Consider the following 21,732-nt stretch of genomic DNA (forward strand, 5'->3'; position numbering starts at 1 on the left):
TTATTTTTGCTACCATTAAATTAATGCGGCACTTATTTGTGTTACTAAGTAAAAAAAAACCTATTTATCAAAACACTCGGTATTGATCGATTCAGGTACGCTAATTGTTAACCCTTTATCTTTAACTACACTAAATATTCTACTTACTTAGCTCCTGTAACAGGATCAACAACCTCTTGTGTGACGATTGAAAACTGAGGTTCTTGCTGATAGAAGTCTTCTACAATACATTCAAAATTATGTTCTAAACATCTAACTAGTTCTATTAAAAAAACTATTACTATCGATTCTAAACAGAAATGTATTAGGCAATTCGTTATACAACGGGTACAAAAACTAAAACTGTTTTCTAGAGCCAATGTAATACTTGTATGTATTACAATGTAATACGTACAAGCGTGCCATTTAGGGTGACAGTGAATAAGTTAAGATAGCAATGACGGTAACCAACGTTCTGAAAGGACATGGTACGTGAAGAAGAAGAAAGAATTCATTTGGATAAAACAAACAGCATTTATCTTTTCCCACATTTCAGAAATCACAAATTCCAGAATAGATAATATACTACTAGCTTGGAATATGGTACTGCAAATATGTAAGGCAATTGCGCGTTTAACACTATGAGTTTAACTTTTTTTTATCTATTTTTAATATTTCTTAATTTAAGAGAAACAATCACGTTTTTAATATCTTATACAAATCATTTCTTTAAGAGTCTTTAATATATAAGCAACTATTTCATTTGAACTTGATCTTCTCAGACATTGGGATTTTCTACCCATATATATTATTGGTCCGTTATAAACTCCAAAAGGTTATTGACCTTTTCACTCAAAATGAAAAAAAATTAGGACAAAAACACGAGCTAGATAGATACCAAAGTTTTGACTTTTACCACAACGGATTCTTTTTCTTCTAGTGTCTTACGTTTGTAGAGAATAGACGTTAATTATCCGTTTGTTATGCGGAATGTGCCTTACTCTGCTCCGTTGAATATAATCTCCACATGTCACTCCACACCAGTTCCTTATGTGTTTCAGCCAGTAGTTTCCTTACTAGTAATAATCTTAATTATTAGTTAATATTGTTTACTTCTCAGAATGTGGCCAATAAGACTTACGTTGTTTCTTTGTGAATTTATTGGTTTGTGATGTGATTTAATGTCCACAGGACTCAGAGAAGCTTCCGTAATGTCCACATTTCGAAAACATCGATTTCATTCTGAGATTTAAGCTTTATTGCGATGACTACTTTTAGAGCTCTGAGAGGCACATTAACAGCAGCAATTGTGGCCTCTACTGCACATCATTATTAGGGAGAGACAAGAGTGGGAGAGTAACCTAATGATTACATCAGGAAATTTGGGATATCAAGCTTTTTTAGGTAGTCATCTGCTACTAGAGGAATGGGTCAGAGTACACACTCAACCCAGGCTGCAGGGTTTCATGTGGTACACACAGGGTCTAAAAGTGCAGGTCGGGTGCAAGAATTTATAGTAGTGGTGGAAGTGTCAGCATTTCTATTATTCGACTTGTGCAAGACAAGTTAACACGGAAAAATTAAGGGCTTTTGAACTTAAACGGATCAATATATGCACATATATGCGGATATGGTGAATTTCAGGGGCCTTAGGTAGTATCTAGGCTAATTAGGGAACGCCGAGAAGAACTCGATAAACTGGCAGAATATAGCAGCATCAGACTGGTCTTATGTTCAGGTCATCGAGGAATATACGAGACAGCTGATGAACTTGTTAAAAGAGGATCATCTACAAAATAATTCAGCCCAGAGTCGGCTTTAGGAGTACTAAAACGCACTGTGTGCGTAATACGGCTGAATTACTGCCGAAAACAAGCAGAGTCAGCTCCGAATCATAACAGGCTTTCTTACTGGAGATGCGGCAGTCAAGGGACTCCTGCATACCTGCAATGAAGCTATTTCATAGAGACTTTAGCTGCAAACTCTGTGGCAGAGAACCTGAAACAGTCAACCGTATTTTCCGTAACTGTAAGGTACTAGATCGCAGGCGGCTAACTCTTTTCGGAGGCTTCCGTGTGGGATATGGTACCCATCCAGTGTATAAGCTGGTACAAGGTTCCAGAATTCTAGATTTAATTTTATTTATATTGGGTTTATTTCTGTTTTTAAGTCGTAATGCTTGCCTATGTCGTTTATTTTAATCGATAGCTCAGGAATTGTAGTATGAGGAATACATTTTATTAAATACAACACTCAAATTAACAAAAAAAAAAAAAAAACGAGAGCTCATTTTCTGGATGAAGTTTTCAATATAAAGCAAATTAAAGAAAAGTGTCTGGAGTATAAAATCAGCATATACTTGTCTGATAATTACAAAAGGATGGACAAGGATATATAAAGATGCTTTCCATTTATTATATGACAGCGACGAGAGATGAGAAATTCGTTGAGATCGCTAATATTCAATGAGATAACAGACGAAATAGTATAGAAATAAAAAAAAATAAAAAGATATAAAATAAAAGATCAGCAGACCATATTGTTTCGATGACTACGAATAGTGGAAACTGCAAATGACCTATAGAGACTAACTAAATAGTTCGAAGATATGACGCTCCAAAGTGACATGGTGATTTTAACAGAAAAAACTAAAATCTAAAATTTTAGTTTAGGAAAATCAAGAAAATGTAGATTTATTGTTAACAAAAAATTTATAGAACTAGTGATGGAGTGTATTTGTTAATCCACAAAACAGTCATTTACTAAAAAACAAGTTAATAAGGAAAACAGACGGGAAATAAAAATACAGTAGACCCCCTCTATAACGAGAACTGAAATGGCAGACTAATTACCTCGTTATAAGCCGATCTCGTTATATCAGACAACAATAATACTGTGCTTACTTATAAATATGTAGTTTCCTAAAACATTGACTTCCTATAGTGAAGACGTTCGGAGCAATATAAGATGCTAATAAATATTGTTTGAATGGCGTTTTTGAAAAAAAGTTGTTTACTTTTGACTGCTTTAAATTGTCCTGTATCATTCTATCTATCATCTACTATCTATTTTCTAAAGATGTGAAACAGTTGTATTTATTATAAAGAAGTTTATTGCGGGCGGCAGTTAAGTTTATTATGGGACACTTAAAAAAGGTATTTATTTATAGCCACGGCCGGGCCAAAAACTTAAAAAAAAACACGTTTTTCAATCTAACCTCTCGTTATAACCAAATTTGTCTCGCTATTGAGAGTTATAGTTCAATAGAAATTTCACGGGACATCTAATATACCTCGTTATAAGCGAAACCTCGTAATAACCGTGTTCGTTATAGAGGGAGTATACTGTATTACGAAAGATATCAAACTAAACGTTGAAAAATAGCATAAGAAGCAAGGAAATTAGAACGAGGTAGAAGTGGGATAGAAGAAATAAACCAGTGGACTAGAAACAGAACAATTGAATCAAGTCAACATATGGAAAGAATGGCAGGTGCGGATACGTAATTAAGTAAGGAATCGACCGACAAATGGACGAATGGCAGTAGGACTCCGAAGAAAAAGGCAGCCATATCAATTCAGAAGGTTAAATCGACAAATATATCAAAATAACAGGAAGAACACTACACAGAAGGGACCAGTACTGCGCTCTTAATTGTTTATTAATATCTCTGATTTTATCGAAAATACCTAGATCTAAAATTATTATATTATTCTATTCAGGTGAAATATCAGGTATTCTATTCAGGTGTCCTGTTGTAAAAAATTCTTTAAAATATATACTCTAATGAATACAAATATGGTTTTGTAATTTTATTTTACTCAATTTTTGTACATATTGTAAAACGAACTCTCTTAAACTCATTTGTCATTAAAAATCAGTCTTATATACACAATGCATGCATATCATCCACACGTTTTAATTTACAAGAAAATAAATATATTTTTTAATAAATACCATATTTTATGAAGACAGAATATAATTAAAAACAAAAATATGAAAAACAATGAATTGATATTAAAACTTCCCTTTAAAAAAAATCAAAATTGTGATGAATTGTTTATGTTGTGAGTTACTTTAGCACTATTATTTGATTATTTTTTTCAAGTTCTACTTTGTACTTTTATTTTATATCTCATATATGATAAATTTAGAATCTCACTGTCTCTGCTGTCTTCCTAGGGGCAGGGCGGTTCACATTTTCCCCATGATATAGAGAAAGATATTGGAAAAGTCTTCGTTACCATATATTTGCTTTTCACTAAGTATAAAACTATCGAGGGGAGGACCAAATAAAAAACTATTTATTAAAGTACAACTACTGATGCAATAAATCAAATAATTTGAGAATAAAATAAGAAAAAACTTTTCACAAAATATACTAAACCATGCTGACAGTAAAAGAAAATCTAGGATTAGACTTAATAATTTCTACTGTAGGAACATAGTAATATCTGTAAGTAGTATACATTATTAGTAGCAAATATATGGAATGGCTAGGCTGAATAATAAAAAAAGCTTAAAATAAGTTTATTGAATCAATTTGCAACTGTTTCCTCATCGTCCTCAATATACGAGGAATTACGCTCATTACTCACCGCCCGATAGCCCCACTATCGCAAGAGAACTTTACTATTGTGTGGTAAGTACATTATCATAGATAATTTGTCGAACGCTAATGTCAAAATTTCTGTCGAATCGGAATGTAGTAGCTTCGTATTGGTTTTTAGAAAGGATTTTTAGAAAAATGCAAAAAAGAACAATATCAGAGCAATGTGTACGGTGACTCCTCTTCTACAATAGTGACCGTTAAAAATTGGTTTAACGAGTTTCAACGTGATCGCACGTCAGTTTTGATGAGTCACGCCTAGATGCTCAAAAAACGGTTATCATGGAGGATAACGTGAGAAAAATCCATGATCTCGTATTGGCAGGCCGTCGATTAAAGATGTGCGAGATGCTGAGACAGTAGGCATCCCAAAAGACCACGTGGATCATATCCTGCATGAAATTTTGGACATGAAAAATCTGTCTGCCGATGGGTGCCGCATTTGCTCACTCCGGACAACAAGCGCAACCGTAAGACCACTTCATAGCTGCATTTGACGTTAGTTGAGTACAATCAAAGGAGTTTCTGCGTCGTTTCGTGACCGTAGATGAACGATGGATCCACTGGTACCGAAAAAGTGAACTTCGTCCAGCCAACGTGCTTTGAAAAAGGCAAAAGGTCCGATCGGCCGGAAAGGTGATAACCACTATTTTCTGGGATGCACAATTTGTGATCTACATCGACTACCTGGCAAAGTGTAAAACGGTCGCAAGGCTCTACTATGCCGAATTATTGGGTCTATTCGACGTCGAATTGCAGAAATCGGTTCCATTTGGCGAAGAAAAAAGTGCTCTTTCACCATGACAACGCACCGGCTAAAACAGCTGTGGCCACGGCCAAAGTGGACTACGAACTGCTTCCCCATCCACAGTATTCTCCAGATTTGGCATTTTTTGTTTTCAAACTTGAAAAAGTCACTCACCGGGTAGAAATTTGAGTCGAATGAATAGATCATCGTCGCCTCGGAGGCATACTTTGCAGACTTGGAGAAAACGTATTTTTCAGTCGGGTTAAAGTAGTTGGAGCATCGCTGGGTCAATTGTATCAACAGACCCTACTCTGCGAGGGCGTATACAGTCTGTGCATCTCGCATATATAGCCGGGGATAAGTAAAAACAGTCGCAAATTGATTAAATACGTATATTGTAATATAGTAATCGTAAAATAAATGATTTTAGATGAATTTTTTAAATTAAAAGAAAAAAATGAGAGTATATAGAAATTATACGATATAGGACCACAATATACAAAATGATAAACTTCTAAGGACGTATAAAGACAGTAGAGACTACGGATGAAATTACAAATTGTACATTAATGATTTACATAGAATTTAAAGGTTTTTTGAAAATACAAGTCTATGTAACCCCTTAGTCATTTTATAACTATATACTAATCCATTCTTTTATTAAAAAAGTTTCTTGCATGTACTTCTCATGCTCGAGGTTTTAGCTAACATCAGCGGTAAGTAAATCAGCTCAATATATTTACTTCTACTGTTAATTAAACTAACTCTGTACAACATGACAATAACTAAATTATTTATTAAAACTGTTGAAGCGTAGAAAATACACTGCTTAACAGTACTCTAGCGATTCTAAAACCTACTGCTTATCTCTGTTGTAGTTCATATTAAAAACGGACTAAATAGATACTTTTAATAAATTATTTGATTATATGTACATATAAATAGATTGGTATAATTTTTTTTACATTACCAATCTATTATAAGTTTTTTTCTAAAACAACAGTGACTGCTACTTTAGTCATTATGTAATCGTTGGAAAATATTTTGAATTATAATTGTTTTATTTTTTTTTATTTGCAAGAGACGGTAATACGTTTTTTAAACGTTGTTAAGTCAATACAAATGCTGAACAATGTCTGAAAAAGTAGATAAATTATAACTCTTGAAGTATGTATAGTATATGACGTCACTCTTGTTTTAGATATTGATGAGTTCATTAGATGAATTACATCTGTACGAAAAGAACGAACACAAAGTTTAAACACATAATAGAAACAAAGCTCTAAAGGTTCTAAAGCTAAGAGAAGTTAGAAAGCGTTTAGTTATTAGAAATAAATCTATTCTTTGCATACAGATCAGTGTGACAAGTGCAAGCATATCATAAGTTGTGTAATAGTAAATATTCATGCCTCATTTTAATATTTTTTTTTAAACCATATTTTTGCAGATACAGAACATGCACACTACTGCTAATCACTAAATTTTCTATATTTAATACTCATATAACCAACATTTGACGATGGTTGTGAACATGAAATGTTTTATAAACTAAATGTGCAACTATGGAGCGAAAGACATATCAAAAAGAGTTTGTTTACTTTCAAAATATTGAATTATTAACAATTATTTTGTATCTCTAAAAAATTCAACAAGGTATAAAAGAGCAATAAACCGCTAAGAAACATTCATGTTTGGAACTGTGGTTTGGTAAATATCACATATACTAAGTAAGGTTCTGAACCGTACGCGTCAGCCGGTAATGCAGATCTACGAGCCCTAACAACCAAATGTTCGGACAAACGAAAATTTGTTGAAAACGTTCAACTTCACAACTTTGCTTATTAAACCAAAGTACAAGATCGACAATACATTAAACTTTATCATTAATAACAAAATATTGAAATGGTTCAGTCTCTATAAACTTTGAATTGCAGCGTTGGCGGCAAAATACAACGAAAATGTTGCATAACATCATTACAACTAAATGTTCGGACGATTCAAGAACTTACTACTTTAATATAGGGTTACATCGTCACGCGACTTTAAAACCGCAACAATTCTGTCTCGCATTGTTCGTACTAAGGATTTACAGAAGTTAGGGTCGAAACTATCCCATAATTCACCTAATTTACTCTTCAAATCGGCGACGGTTCTCTGGATATCATTTCGCAATTTCTGTTTCATCTTATGCCACAATGTCTCAATAAAATTAAGGTCTGAACTATTCGAAGGCCATACGAGCACTTTAATGTTATTGTCTCCAAACTATTTTTTAGTTGTTTTAGCTGGAATGCATGCAGCACCGTCCTGCTGGAATATAAAATTCAAGTCCGTGTAGAGATCGTGAGCACTTTCTTGATACTTCAATTTCTGCGTTAATTCTGCCTTCCACCACCTCATATCTTCTTACACCAGCTGATGACACGCACCCCCAAGTCATAATTCCTTTGGGAAACTTCACAGTTCTTTTGAGTAAATCTTTAAGGAATGCTTCATTTTTACTTCTGATAACCAGTTTTTGAAAGTCTCTCACGCAAACATCCAATTTCGATTTCGTCATTGAATATGACTCTGGATCAGCCATCAGCGGTGTTCTAAGATTATTTCTTCACAATCTACATCACTAAGTATGGTACAGTAGTTAACGACACTTCATTTATCTTAACGCCGAAACTAGCTAGATGTTCCTTAAATATGTGATCAGAATGTAGGTTGGATAGAAGAGGTGATAATAGACTTCATTAAAGATTCTAAAGATCAGCCACCATCACACTCGCTAGACCGTGATTTCGCGAAGAAGTGGTCCACTTGACTACAAAGATATATTAAAGCTCGTAAAGAATAAGAAAGATGGTCCAATGACCAGGATAATGTAAAAAGTCAAACCGGAATATAATCAAGCCCCAGCAAAGTTCAAGGATGGTCCCAGATTGGAATTTACTGTTGTTCATTTTATCTTATACTCTACATATTTTGGTTTATCTATATTAATTCTTTTATAAGTACAGTGTTTTTAGATAGATACAGAATTTTAGCTTTAGCGACCGAAAAAAATTAGGCACTTGTATCATCCACTAAAAGCTAATTTAGTTTAATAAGTCCTTTGAACAAGGAATGTAGGAATAAACAATAATCTTGTAACAGCCGTTCGGCTAGGTGTATTGGTTTTGGCTGATATGTATTTGTTTTTGCTGATTAAATAAATAATTAATAACTATTGATCATAATTTTTTACTAAATTACTGTAAAAAATATTTTTGATATGTCTTTCTATTGAATTCGTGAATGTTCGTATAATATATTGTTTGTGTAAATAAAAAAACGCAAAATATCTGCATACCATTGTCAATTTTGTGCGAGCAGTGCCAACACGATCATGCTTGTTGCCAATGCGATAAACGACCACACTAGAGGGTAAAGAACATGCCAGGTCTCTAAGGTTTTTGGATTTTTTGATGCTGGGCAAAAGATTCTGTCAAGATGCATGTTCAAACATCGTTAAAAATAAACCATTTCAATTAACATTAAGTTACTCTCGCTGATCTGTTCAGTAAGTCGTAGGCACTTTTTCTTTTACTTTTGTTTTATAAAACGAGGCTTTGTGTTGGTGCAGTAAATTAGTGTTTGTTACTGTTTAAAATGAAATCAACTATGATACAATAGATATCAGAAAAAAGAATATCATTAAAAATTTTGATAGATAACTGAAGAAAATCATTCGTAAGCAAAACCTCCAAAACGTATGTTCCACATAAAAACAAATAAGACTTTATATAGCAGATTTTTGGAGACAGAAGGTAGTATAGAAATTTCTTTCTATTTTTCTGTTTTAGAATTTTTCAAACCAGAAGCAAGTTAACGAAATAGTGAGTGAAACCATCAAAAATTTAATCCAATATTACTTGTTCAGATTCCGTTCAAAATATTCTAGAATAAAACAAGTACACAGAGTGGTAAAATAAATAAAAACAACTTCGATGACAAGATATACTGATCTGCAACATTCTTGGAGATCATATATGCATTTAATACAGTGTTTTGTAAAGTAGGAAGGCCTGTTCTGTAATATTCTACTGCCACAAAACTACTAACCGATAACTAAATTCTACTTTATTTAATTAATTATGAAGGCGTAATATCCGGTTGCACATTATCACATTAACGATAGCAAAGCGATTCAGGTGGTTTCTTCGAGCTATCTGATTTTAAAATCTAAGGATATATATTTTGATTTCCAGACGATCAACTTGTAATGACGCAAAGTTATGAGAATATGGAATATATGAAGTTGATGAAGGAAGAAAAGGGGGACTGGAAATTGACATAAGAAAAAGAGATTACGAACGAAAGAAGAAATTGTGGACCAGACGACAGAAGAAGTAAATAACCGAGGAAAGAAAGCAGTCACAATGTTCAACGCTATGCATTGGGATCAGATCGATATCAAATAGCAAATAGCAAACATAAAATATATAACACAATCGTCAAAAGCATAATGACTTTTAGCAGCGAAGCCTGTCCGCTAAAAAAGTTATAATAGGAAACTCGAAGTAACAGAAATGATTTCTGGAGATATGCAGCAGGAAAATCTAGATAAGATAGAGTAACTAACGAAAAATTAAAAGAAATCATGAAGATACAACACACAATAGTAGATGATAGCGTAAACCAACACTTAGATGGTATGGACATATTCAGAGAATGACCAAAGATCAGCTTCCAAAGCAAATCCTAAGGTGGACTCCACATCAAAGAAGAAAAAGGAGAGACCCAGTTTGAGCTGCAGAGAGGGCATAAACGGGGGAATAAGAGAATGAGAGCTGCAAGAAAATCTTTATCTAAAGATATATACAATGACGTCTAACCTTTTTTTAACTGTCAGTATAATATCACTATCAGTAGAATTGTAGACATCGAAGGCCAAATTTTGACTACAATTAGATGATCCATTAAAAAGATGGAAAGAATTATTCGAAGATACAACAAGAAGACCGACTGAAATAGACAAACCCTACGGCCCAGAACTAACAAAAGAAGAAGTAACTATGGCCATTAAGTGAATTAAAGATGGGAAATCACCAGAACCTGATGAAGTACATGGTGAACTTTTAAAGCTATAAGGGCACACCAAATCACAGCTCTCACTAAGCTATTCAACAACATATATCAGACTGGTCACTTACCAAAAGACTGGCTACTACCAATATTAATTCCACTTCCCAAAAAAGCCAACGCTAAGAAATGTGAGGAACATAGATTAATTAGTTTGATAAGCCACGTACTTAAAATACTCCTTACTATCATTCACACAAAGGATATAAGACTAATCTCAAACTTATATTTCCAACAAAAAGCAACAGGGCGATTCGAAAATGACATGTCTGAGATCTTCACAGTCGGAAGAGAAGTTCGACAGGTTTGGATACTGTCACCAGCATTATTTAATCACTCTGGAAACATCTTAGGAGAAACCTTGGACGAATCAGAAAATCATTGCAGTAAAAAAACTTATACAACAATATTAGATATGTAGACGATACCCAAATATGACATAAAACTAAATTGTAAGAAGAGAAAAACGATGATCATTAGTGCGAACACCAACATAAACTCTCAAATTACAATGAACGATACACCGCTAGAAAGAGTGTAGAAAATATACCATCAACAATGCAACATTAAGGATGCCTCGGATCATAGCTACGAACTAAAATTTGTATTGAAAAAGCCCGAAGCTCTTTTAACGGCATAAAGCTTGAGTCTTACAGAAGATGCCATAGAGGCATTTGAAATGTAGTACTACCGACGTATGTTAAGGGTCTCTTACATACACCACACAACTAACATAACTATTTTACAGAGGCTAAGAAAAGACAAAGAAATTATTCACACCGCAAAGAACAGAAAATTGGCTTACTTCGGCCACATTATACGTAATAATAATTAGCAACTTCTACAGTTGATTCTACAAAGCAAGATTGAGGGCAAGAGAGGCTCTGGACTCAGACGTATATCCTGGCTGGCCAATCTTAGTAAATAAACTGGTCTTTTTTGAGTTTCTGTGAATAGAATAAGATGGGTCAATGTGGTCTCCAACATTACTAGAAAAGAAGCACCTTTAGAAGAAAAACATCACCATTAAAGGATCTTCTGTCTTATATCTTAATGACTTCATTGGCCTTTGTAATATTACAGAAGAATTTACATATCCTTCAGCATGTTAACATAGTACTTCCTCTAGCATGACTATGTATTGCTTGGTTCTAATAGACCCCACAAAACCTTTAACTGTTGACAGTGTTATTAAACTTCATTAATGCGTATAATATGAAGTTACTATAAAATGTAAAGCGAAGGAATGGAACAGATTTTTTAATAAAACAGACAATGGCGCCGTAGCTCAGCAGCTAAGATACTGGCATTCTAATATCCCCAAGGATATTAATTTAATCAAAAATCTATACTACAAACAGCGGCCGTAAAGGTGGAAGATAGTGAGATAAACCAAGTAGAAATTCAAATAGAAGTCAGACAGGGATGTGTGTTGTCACCACAATTATTTAATGTGTACTCCAACCAATATTTCAGTAGGCACTATGAGAAAGAACTAAAGGTGTAAGGAGTGGAGGGAGCATCATTAATAACATAAGATTTGCAGACGATACCGCAATCATGACAAAAAAACAGAAGATTTACAAATTCTTATAGAAATCATTAACGTAGAAAGTAAAAAGATGGGACTAACAATGAATATAGATAAAACCATGCATGGTAATCTCGAAAACCTCTGTTGGCAATATACACCTGACATTGGAGGGTAAACTGTTAGAGAGGTTCGGCAAATATAAATACCTTAAAGCAATTATAAACTCACAGTTAGATCAAAATGAGGAGATAAAGATTAGAATTGAAATAGCTCGAAAAGTATTTATAAAATACAAGTCAATGTTTACAAATAAGAAATTGAGTATGGTTATCAGATTGAGGTTCATCGAATATTATGTATGGTCGCAACTGCTATATGGGGTAGAAGCTTGGACTCTGAAAGTCCAATCCGTAAAAAATTGGAGGCATTCGAAATGTGGCTATGTAGGCGTATTCTTAAAATTTTTTGGACCGCAAAAGTATCAAACAAAGAAGTGTTAAGACGAATTGAACATGGCAGAAAGCTTATGAACACAATTAAAATAAGAAAAACATCGTATCTGGGCCACATACTTCAAAACGATAAATACTATCTTCTACACGTCATTATGCAAGGAAGAGAAGAGGGAAGAGAAGGCTTGGGAAGAAAGAAGAAATCTTGGCTGAGGAATATCAAGAGATTGGAGTAACCTCAGTGTTGAACAGATATTTTTCGTTGTAAAAGATAGGGAAGCGTTTAAAGAAATGATCGCTAACCTTCGTTAGAAGACGTCATAATAGGAAGAAGCCGGAACTCACGAGTTCGACACTCAGCACTGACAACGACATTTGCATTTCTAAAAATTATACGCGACGTCATCGTTCTACGTAGGGCACGTAAAGCTGTCGGTTCCGGCTATGTAAGTGGTTATTAAGTCTTGCGCGACTGAAAACCCTAACAGCAGACTTAGTCAATGTGAAATAAAAAAAAACACGACTACTTACAAAAAAAAATGTACCGCAGAATTAAGAAAGCAGTGAAAAGAAAACTTTTCCTTAATATTTTTCTTTTCCATTCCTTGCTAACATAAGTGAGATTTTGTGATAATTAACTGATATTGTTGTTGTTCGTTTCAGTAGTACTAGTTGATTTCATTTTTTATTACGATTTATTTCTTTTAGAGAACTGGAGAGTTTAAGTAAAAATCAGAGATTTAGAAGAACTATTCTAAATAGTTTTAGTACAGTGCTATTGTTAGTTTTTAATATTTTAGTTTCGTTGTAAGGTAAGTTAATGTTAACTTTAATGGTTAATAAATAAGAGAAAAACAAACGACAAAAAGTTGCATATTAAATATAAAAAAATACTCTACATGCACAATAGATAACAACAGAAAAAGACAAACAAACATTCGTTATTAGTTTATTATTAATTTTGTCAAAATTAGTCAATTAGACATTATATTAGATTTCACTTAACACGATACGTACATTTATTGAGTACAATTAGCTAAAACAATAACAATATATAACAAATTGGTTTCGAAAAGTATTATCGTTGATAGAGAAAGTTCTATGTAAACCTCAAATAATATTATTCCATGATAACGAGCATGTGATATAGAGACAGTCAAATTATCAAATCTTCTTGGCTATAAAAAGACAAAATAATGCAAAACATAGTTCCTAGTAACTACGTGTGTGAATATCAGTTAGCTTTCAGTTCGTTGAACGCCCAAATATACGTTTATGGCATTGAGTAACAGTCATCAGTTGTTGAACAATCGGTTATCTAAGGTTGAAACCCAACAAGATCATTGAATCGATCCGTCCCTATTGGAAATCTCTTGTATTTATTTGCGCCAGCGTTTAGGGTTCGTCGAATAGTCAGTCCTTCCTGCGTCACTTAAAAATTGGCATGCGAACATGCACGGTCGCGCCCCAAATGAGCACTGAGCCGAAAGTAGAGGCCCAAATCCCGAACATAGAATCCAGTCTGCCCTATGAAGTCATGGTAAACCGAAGCTGAAAGCTTCTAGTTGACAGTTTTCCTACATTATATAAACAGCAAACGATAAAAAAGAAACAACAGAAAAGCGAAAGTGGCAGAGGAAACTATACAGGGAAATGAATGTCCAAATGTTAGCAACTATTGGGCACGAAACAGAAGACAATTTCAGAAACTTTACTCGAATGTCACGAGTGGATTTTGACTTTCTCCTCAATAGTATTGGAGCTAAGATGGGAAAAAAGACACTGTTTTTAAAAAAGCTATAGAAGAATTTTTAAATTTTTGCTCGTTCTTTCTGGTATTAACCTTTCGGACTTTCTACTTTCTTGCGGCAAAACTCTTTTGTCAATTTATTAGGGCGAAAATTTGCTCCCATGCATCTTCTTTGATTTGAATTTATTGAATTTGAATTTATGAGCAACACGGAGGATGTGGCACAGTGGACAAAGATGCTGAACCCGAACATAAGAGATTGGGTAGACTTTGATCACAGGGGACTGAATTATTCACATGGATAGTAGATCCCTACAGATGGATAGTAGAAGGAACATAATGGAAAAAGAGACAGGTGTGAATTTTGTTACAGTGACAGAATTTATTGAGATAATGATTGAAAATAAAGTAGGTTGGACTAGTATACACAACTATATCCATGCAGTGATCAAAGAGAAATAAAAGGAAGAAAGACAGCTGGCCCAACGATAAAGAAAAGAAGGAAAGATGCTATAAGTTGAAGGTAGTAGGGAATACGTTTTGATAAGAGGCGAAAAAGTGAGTTAGACCGCGTGAGTCAGAATGTGGGGGAGTAGGAAATGCCCGGCTGGGAGTAATGCCGTACTAGGAGCGAAGTGCTGAAGCGCTGAAGTTTTCGAACATATCTTGTGATGTTATATTATTCAAAGTTATTTTTATATATTGAAGAGATATATTTATAAATATGTCTTATTTATTTAATTTATTAATAGTACCGGATGTGCAAGTCATCCAAGGTGTATATTATAGGACACAAACAAAAAAGTGGAGCTCCAGAATTCAGGTTTTGGTGGAGATTGAAATTGTGATTGAAATTGATAAAAATATATGAAACAACACAGAAACTAATTAACGCACATTTAATTTAAAATATTTGTAGTTGGTGCACTACATTACTTAATTGAAGGGAGGTAGAATAAAGTGATTGTAAGTCTATTATTTATTTTTTTTTACCCAAATTATACTATATTTATTTAAGGAAATAAAGCGAAATTCAAATTGTGTCTTTTTCACATTTGGGGGTATTTCCAAGATTGGTTTGGAAATTGCTCTGCATAATAACCGTACTGTTGGCAGTACATAATCCCTCCAAAGTAAAAGCTAAATGCAAGAAGTATTCACTAAAAATACAAATTGAGCTTACTTAATGGGCATACTTGATTGTAAGGAACACCCTACGTAGTAGGTACTAGTGATGTAACGAATATCAGTTTTTGAACATTCACGAATGCGAATGCGAATATATGCCACCGACATTCGCGAATACGAATGCGAATATTCAGTTTTTTTAATTTGGCAATTTTAATTGACTCCGGCACTGCCGGCAGTCTCATTTGCGTGAGGTGTGTAGTTAGATAAGTTCAGACGAATTTAGTAATTCAGCAATTTTCAGAACAATTATACAAATCATGTACTGTATTACATTACAGTGTAGTGTACATTATAATATGTATCTTGTTCCGAAAATTTCTGAATTAATAAATTTATCTGAACTTATCTAACTAAAGTCGAACTGTTTATGTTTGTTTGTTTAAACTCTTTACATAAAAACACATAGACTATTTTTAATTTGTAGTTTAATAATTCTTAGATTTTTTCAAGATGATTGTCTAAAATTAAAAACTTTTGGATAATAAAAGTTTCAGAGAATAATTTGTTTTTGTTTGTTTACACTGCATTTATTTTTTGTTTTCTAATTTTATAGTTATCTAAGCTTGTGAGTTTTCTTAATAAAAAAACTGAGAAGTGAATGGATTTTTATTTTATTAACCTAATCTTGAAATGATTTTTTTTCTTATACATATTTATATTCGCAAAACATTCGCACAAATTTCGCGAATGCGAATATTCGTTACATCACTAGTAGGTACCACGTTAATAAATTCATGTTATAATACAGCTGAAGATTATTTGAGGTCTACATATTCCGTCCCATTTAAATTTTACTTTTGAACACATTTTTAAGATATTTAAAAGAAATCCAAATATTTATTTACGAATAAAATTCTATTTTTTGTGTAAAAATATATTATGTATCTATTGTATCTAAAAAAGCATATTTGCAAAAGCTGTAAAATTGTAACTAACATAAATTGGAAAAAGACAGAATACACATTATTTAACTATATTTTTGCTGACTTTAAATTTTAATACTTGTTTATGGTCAGATATAAAAATAAATTCTCACGATTATAAAATTATAAAGACTGCATTTTGGCTTCTCAGACTCCGAGTGTTTTAGTGACAATTTGTTGTTTAAACAATAATAAAAATGATTTATTTGTCGTTTAGATTTTCAGATCGAAAATCGTTTTCAAAATACAAATTTTGAAGTTTTGCTTTTAAGTATTTTGAAAAAGGATTTCCGAGTTAAAAGTCGAAACGTCAAATAGAGCATTTCCAGTTGTGCAATTGCCATTGCATATATTAACTAAAAAGATCAACCTCCCCACGAAAATAGCTTCAAAACTATACGTTTTTTTTTATAAAAATAAATATACACAATATACTTCCGTAAGTATTAATATAAAATGGAGCCATTGAAGAATTTTAGGAGGAGAATTTTACTTCCACTTTTATATTAGTATAGTGCTAACTATTTTCCGATAGAATCTAGTACACAGATAGCAGATATGCTATCTGTTTACTAATGCTAGAGGTATTTAAAGAAGAACGACTTTTTTAGTTCATTATTGTTAGTAGGAACAACAAAATATAGAACTAATTACTATTTAAATGGGAATAAGCCACAATTAAAGGTTAAAATACGTTTATTGACGTTTCAATTTCCACTTCGGAAATCGTTCTCAAAATTTCCGAAGTGGAAATTGAAACGTCAATAAACGTATTTTAACCTTTAATTGTGGTTTATTCCCATTTAAACAGTAATTAATTTAAAATGCCACAAGAAAATAGCTTCAGAACAATATTAAAAATATAGAACTTTATGTTGTGTAGGTTTTGGCAGGAGATTAGGCCAGGTTTAGACATAAACAAGTTAGCATTTATTTAAAAATTAGCGGTTAGTAAAAATAAACAAGTATTATTTTGGTAAAAGAGTAAGAATATTGAACTCTAAAAGACATAATAAGAACTAGAAAAACAAAAGATGATTCGTTCGTTCAAAAATATAAAAAAAGAAGTATACATGCTGTTCTTTTGATGAAGAAATGTTGTAGATTCTTCTATCTAAAAACTTAATGGTCCGAACCAACTACGTTTAATACAATGTTGATCATAATAAATATACAGTTAAAGATACAGAAAAGTAAAATTATACATCTATGAGAAAAAGTTAAAAAGTGAGTTGTTTTTATATGAAAAATGATAATTTGGTACAATACTTTGAAATAGTTTTTACGGAGAGTCACATAAGCCATAAGCGATGGATTGTTCACGAATAACAAGAAGGTATACTAGGCGGTACTGTAGACAGTCATTCTACCGTTTGAGCTATCCGGCTCTATATAATGTAAAAATTACAGGACCATAAAACTACTTACTGATAGAAGGATGCGAGAGCAAAGCAGATCAATAACAAATTTCTTCTTTCTTTAAAATGCAGATGATACATATGAAAAATATATAAATAAGCGTACAAACGCTCATACGGTATTTATTGATCTGAGGAAAGTATTTTATAAGGTACTTTGAGAGGTTCTACGGTGAGCACTCAATAGAGAAATTGCAAACTAACATTGCTTGATGCTTAACATATGCTGATTCGATGTGGTTTAGTGGAACTGTTAAGTAATAACAATGAAGAAGATCCGATAGAGGTTCCGATACTGGAAATTAGGTATATTAAGCCCACATGATGGTACGCGACAACTATAGAGGTATTACATAATGGCACACAAATTATTATCGAAAGTACTATACAGCAGAATCCCTCCTATAGGCCGAACAAATAGTAGGGGGATATCATTGCGGCGTTTGACCTAATTAAATCAACAACTGATCAAATTTTCACAGTGAGACAGATTCTTGAGAACACCTTGGAATGTGACGTCGACACTCACCATATATTCTTGAACTTCAAGGCTGCCTATGGCTTAGTAGATAGACAGAAGCAATGATGATGATTATGTTGAATAATAAAATGATTTTGTTTGCTGTATACTACACTTACTCGAGAAAAAAATAGACTCACTCGATAAATTGTAGTTTATGCTTACTAGTTTTATGTTGTGTTACTTTGAATTAAAACAACTAATGCAAAAAATATTGTCTATTATAGAGCTTCCAAAAAAATAATAGTTTTATGCTAATTGGCAACGTGCTGTAAAATTTGTCTACTTGTGTATGGTATAGAGAATTCAGCAAGCATTGTAACGAGTAAGTTCTAAGCAATGTAGACCTCTATGAATTTGCCGGTGATCAGTCGATTTTCAAATGTTGACGTGTGTGTACATTTCAAAGTACAGTATGTGAATATTTTACAAATAGATACTTCATCGATAGGATATTCTCCAAGACCATGTCCTTACGTCGGCTACATAGGAGACGGCTCCATGCTAACGCATGATAACGCTCGATGTCACACAGCGCGGATTACGAAAGATTACCTGGCCAACACCAATATAACTACAATGGACTGGTCTCCATTGAGTTCGGGTATGAATCCCATCGAGAACCTATGGGATGAGCTCAAACGCAAGGTTCGGGTCTGTAATCCAGCACCGGCAACAGTGGCGGAGCTAAAAACTGAATTAGATGAAGAGTGGGAAGCGATTCCTCAGAAATCAGTCAGAAACTTAATAAGGTCCTTAAGAGATCGCATGTAAAGTCTAATACAACGTAGAGGATGAAATACCCAGTATTAATTTTGATTTTTTTTGATAATTTACTTTTATATTCATTACATAATGACTTTCATTCATAACATGTTTTATGTAACATATAATATTAAGTTATCTTTGTTATGGTTGTTATGTTCTCTAGCTACTAACTTTATAAATATTAGTGCCATTGCAATAAAAATTACTACTGTTCACAATATTTTACTTCTAATTTTACACATAATGTGAATAGACACTTGCCAAACAGCGTAGTCAAAAATTATAACTTATTTTACTTTTGAGTCGTTTTTTTCCTCGTAAGTGTAGTAATCTTTTGCCAAAAAAAAAACAGTGCTATCAAATCGAGTATAGGGAAGCCGACTTTGCATATTATCAAAGGCAAAAAGACACGCTTATAATTATGAGTGTAAACAGGAAAAACCAAATAGTGAAGCTTAAATTTATGCCCCAAATTTGGCTTCTGTGGCACACCTTAACGTAAATGCTTGAATAAAAAATCCTTCTCAATATAATACTGAATATTGTTGTGTTTTCATTTTAAGGAGACTAATTATTAATTAAATAAAATAAAAAGTCAGGAAACTACTCTCTTAACTACGTAATGTGTATTCTGTTTGGCTCGAAAAGCAACTAATTAAGAAAAGAAAGATAAGAGAAAATTTAAATAGTAGAAAATTTACCTGAATCGTCTTCGCTCAGTTCAGCTCCCTCCTCGTGAAGAGCTATATCAGATCCGCTAGAGCTACCGATGGTTCTGACTGTGGTTTTCTTCAGTATCCCCTTTAGAGGACTTCTTCTACTGTCATCATCGGATTCGGAATCTAACGTGCTGCTTTTGGTTGACACCTTGGATCCAGGTGATGCTATGGTGGTTGTAGTTTCGACTACTTTTACTCCATCCGGCGATAGAGTAGTTTTTTCTACGTGAACGGTTTCTGGAGAATTTATTCTAGTAGTTTCTGTTCTGAGAACTGGAATTTTACTTTTCGGTGATGCTTCCAAATCTATCGGTTCACTAGTCGAAGTTAAATTTAAAGCATCCGGATGCGGTATCGGTATTTTACTTTTTGTCGGTTCTGATGTGGTTTCTGTTGTTATTCTAGTGACTGTGGTTTTTACTATAGGATCTGTCGTTACTGTTTCGATAATCTTGTCTGTTTCAAGATCATCGTCCCAATTAACATCCCTTGAAAGAGTAACGAACTCTTTTAAGGGATCTTTTGAATGTTTTTTAATAGTTTTGATTTTACCACCCTTTACTACGGGTATTTTTGATAACAATTCAGGATCTGTCGGTGATACGGCTCTTTCATCCATAATATCTGACCTCTCTTTTTCTACACTCTTTCTAGGCTTTGCTACTGGTATAGAACTACGAGAAGTCTTAGGAGACTTTTGAGAAACATCGTCAAATATAGAATCCTCAATTTCTCTTTCTATAAACGATCTACTATCATCATATTTACTAGTTAGAGGACTTGATGCTTCATTTTCTAAAAATTTAAATGCTTCTTCACTCTTTTCCTGTATTATAGAAATAGAGTCATCCTTCAAGCTTTCTAAGTTATCTAAAGAATCTTCTGTGTTGGTTTTTACGTCATCAAATATACTATCAACCTTTTCTTCTATATCCCTATTTGTGAAGTTTCTACTGAATTTTTCTTCTAACAAAGTATCTGAATTACTTAATCTATTATTAACAACCTCTTCGGCTTCTTTTATCACGTCATCTACCTCACTTTCTACGGTTTCGCGAAAACTGTCATCATAGTCACTAGCAGAACGTTTTGGAGTTTTCAAATGAATACTATCTAAATTGATCTTTTTGGAGATATGGTCATCCTTCCGACTAGGAATAATTATATCGTCTTCAGGAAGAAAATCGTTTCTTTCTTGGTGTAAAAAAGTCAACGTATCGTGAACATTTCTCTTTAAAGTAGCTATGGGGTCTGGATCAGGATGCTCGATTTTGAAAGGCGTAGAGAACGCTGGCTCAGACTCTTGATGATTCGGAGTGCCTTTTGGAAAATAGTAAGTAAAACAATCTACGAAAGTTTGGAAATGGTGACGCTTAGCTAACATGCGCTAATGTGATACGCAAAGAAAACCAAAACCCTTAAGCTCTAGCCCCTGCATTGTATAAAGAAATGAAAAAAGAAAACCCTACACCAACTGCAAGTGTTAAAAAGCTAATATTAAAATGGGCATGACCTACTGTTGTTACAGTGATTTCTTATTATAGGTTAGAATAAGCCGAGTCAAAGTGTCAACATGTTTCAAATCACAAGTAAATAAAATTTTAAGTTTTTATTACATTATTAACTAATTGTAATCCTTAAAATATATCATAACTGTTAAAGTAAATTAAAACTAAATTACCCATAATTGATTTGGTCAGATATTTGGTTGTATTATATAAACAGCTGTCAAGACAAATCGCCCGTAGAGCCACCGCAGTCAGTTATCAAAAATAATGCGCCGAACCTGCGATTAATATAAAGGAACCACTAATCTATACAGCCAACCGTAAAAATTAGTGAGAATAAAGCGCTCCACGAAATCCCATATGCTAATATCGTTGATGTCCACAATAAACATGTTACAGGTAGATACAAGTATTTGTTCAGTAGTCTCCATAATACAAAACTTCTGGAAGAGAGTGTCCAGGAAACTTTGGGATAGGAAGTACCGTTCTTCAAGACGCACG

At 33.3% G+C, this 21,732-nt stretch overlaps 1 protein-coding gene across 6 annotated transcripts in view; it reads right to left on the minus strand.

The window, feature by feature from the left end:
* Positions 1-21,732, minus strand: part of LOC140437468 (uncharacterized) — a 389,771-nt gene that overhangs the window by 9,428 nt on the left and 358,611 nt on the right. For 4 of the 6 annotated variants that reach the window (XM_072527015.1, XM_072527014.1, XM_072527017.1 and 1 more), the window contains 2 exons: positions 19,706-21,043; positions 148-220 (listed from right to left, as the gene is read on the minus strand). In XM_072527015.1, coding sequence (XP_072383116.1) covers positions 148-220; positions 19,706-21,043 — 1,411 coding nt within the window. Of the gene's footprint in view, positions 1-147; positions 221-8,676; positions 8,795-19,705; positions 21,044-21,732 lie in introns of all 6 variants that reach the window. The other 2 variants (XR_011950379.1, XM_072527018.1) reach the window with 2 other exon arrangements.

The sequence above is a fragment of the Diabrotica undecimpunctata genome, chromosome 3, assembly GCF_040954645.1.
Source record: "Diabrotica undecimpunctata isolate CICGRU chromosome 3, icDiaUnde3, whole genome shotgun sequence".
Classification (NCBI taxonomy): Eukaryota; Metazoa; Arthropoda; class Insecta; order Coleoptera; family Chrysomelidae; genus Diabrotica; species Diabrotica undecimpunctata.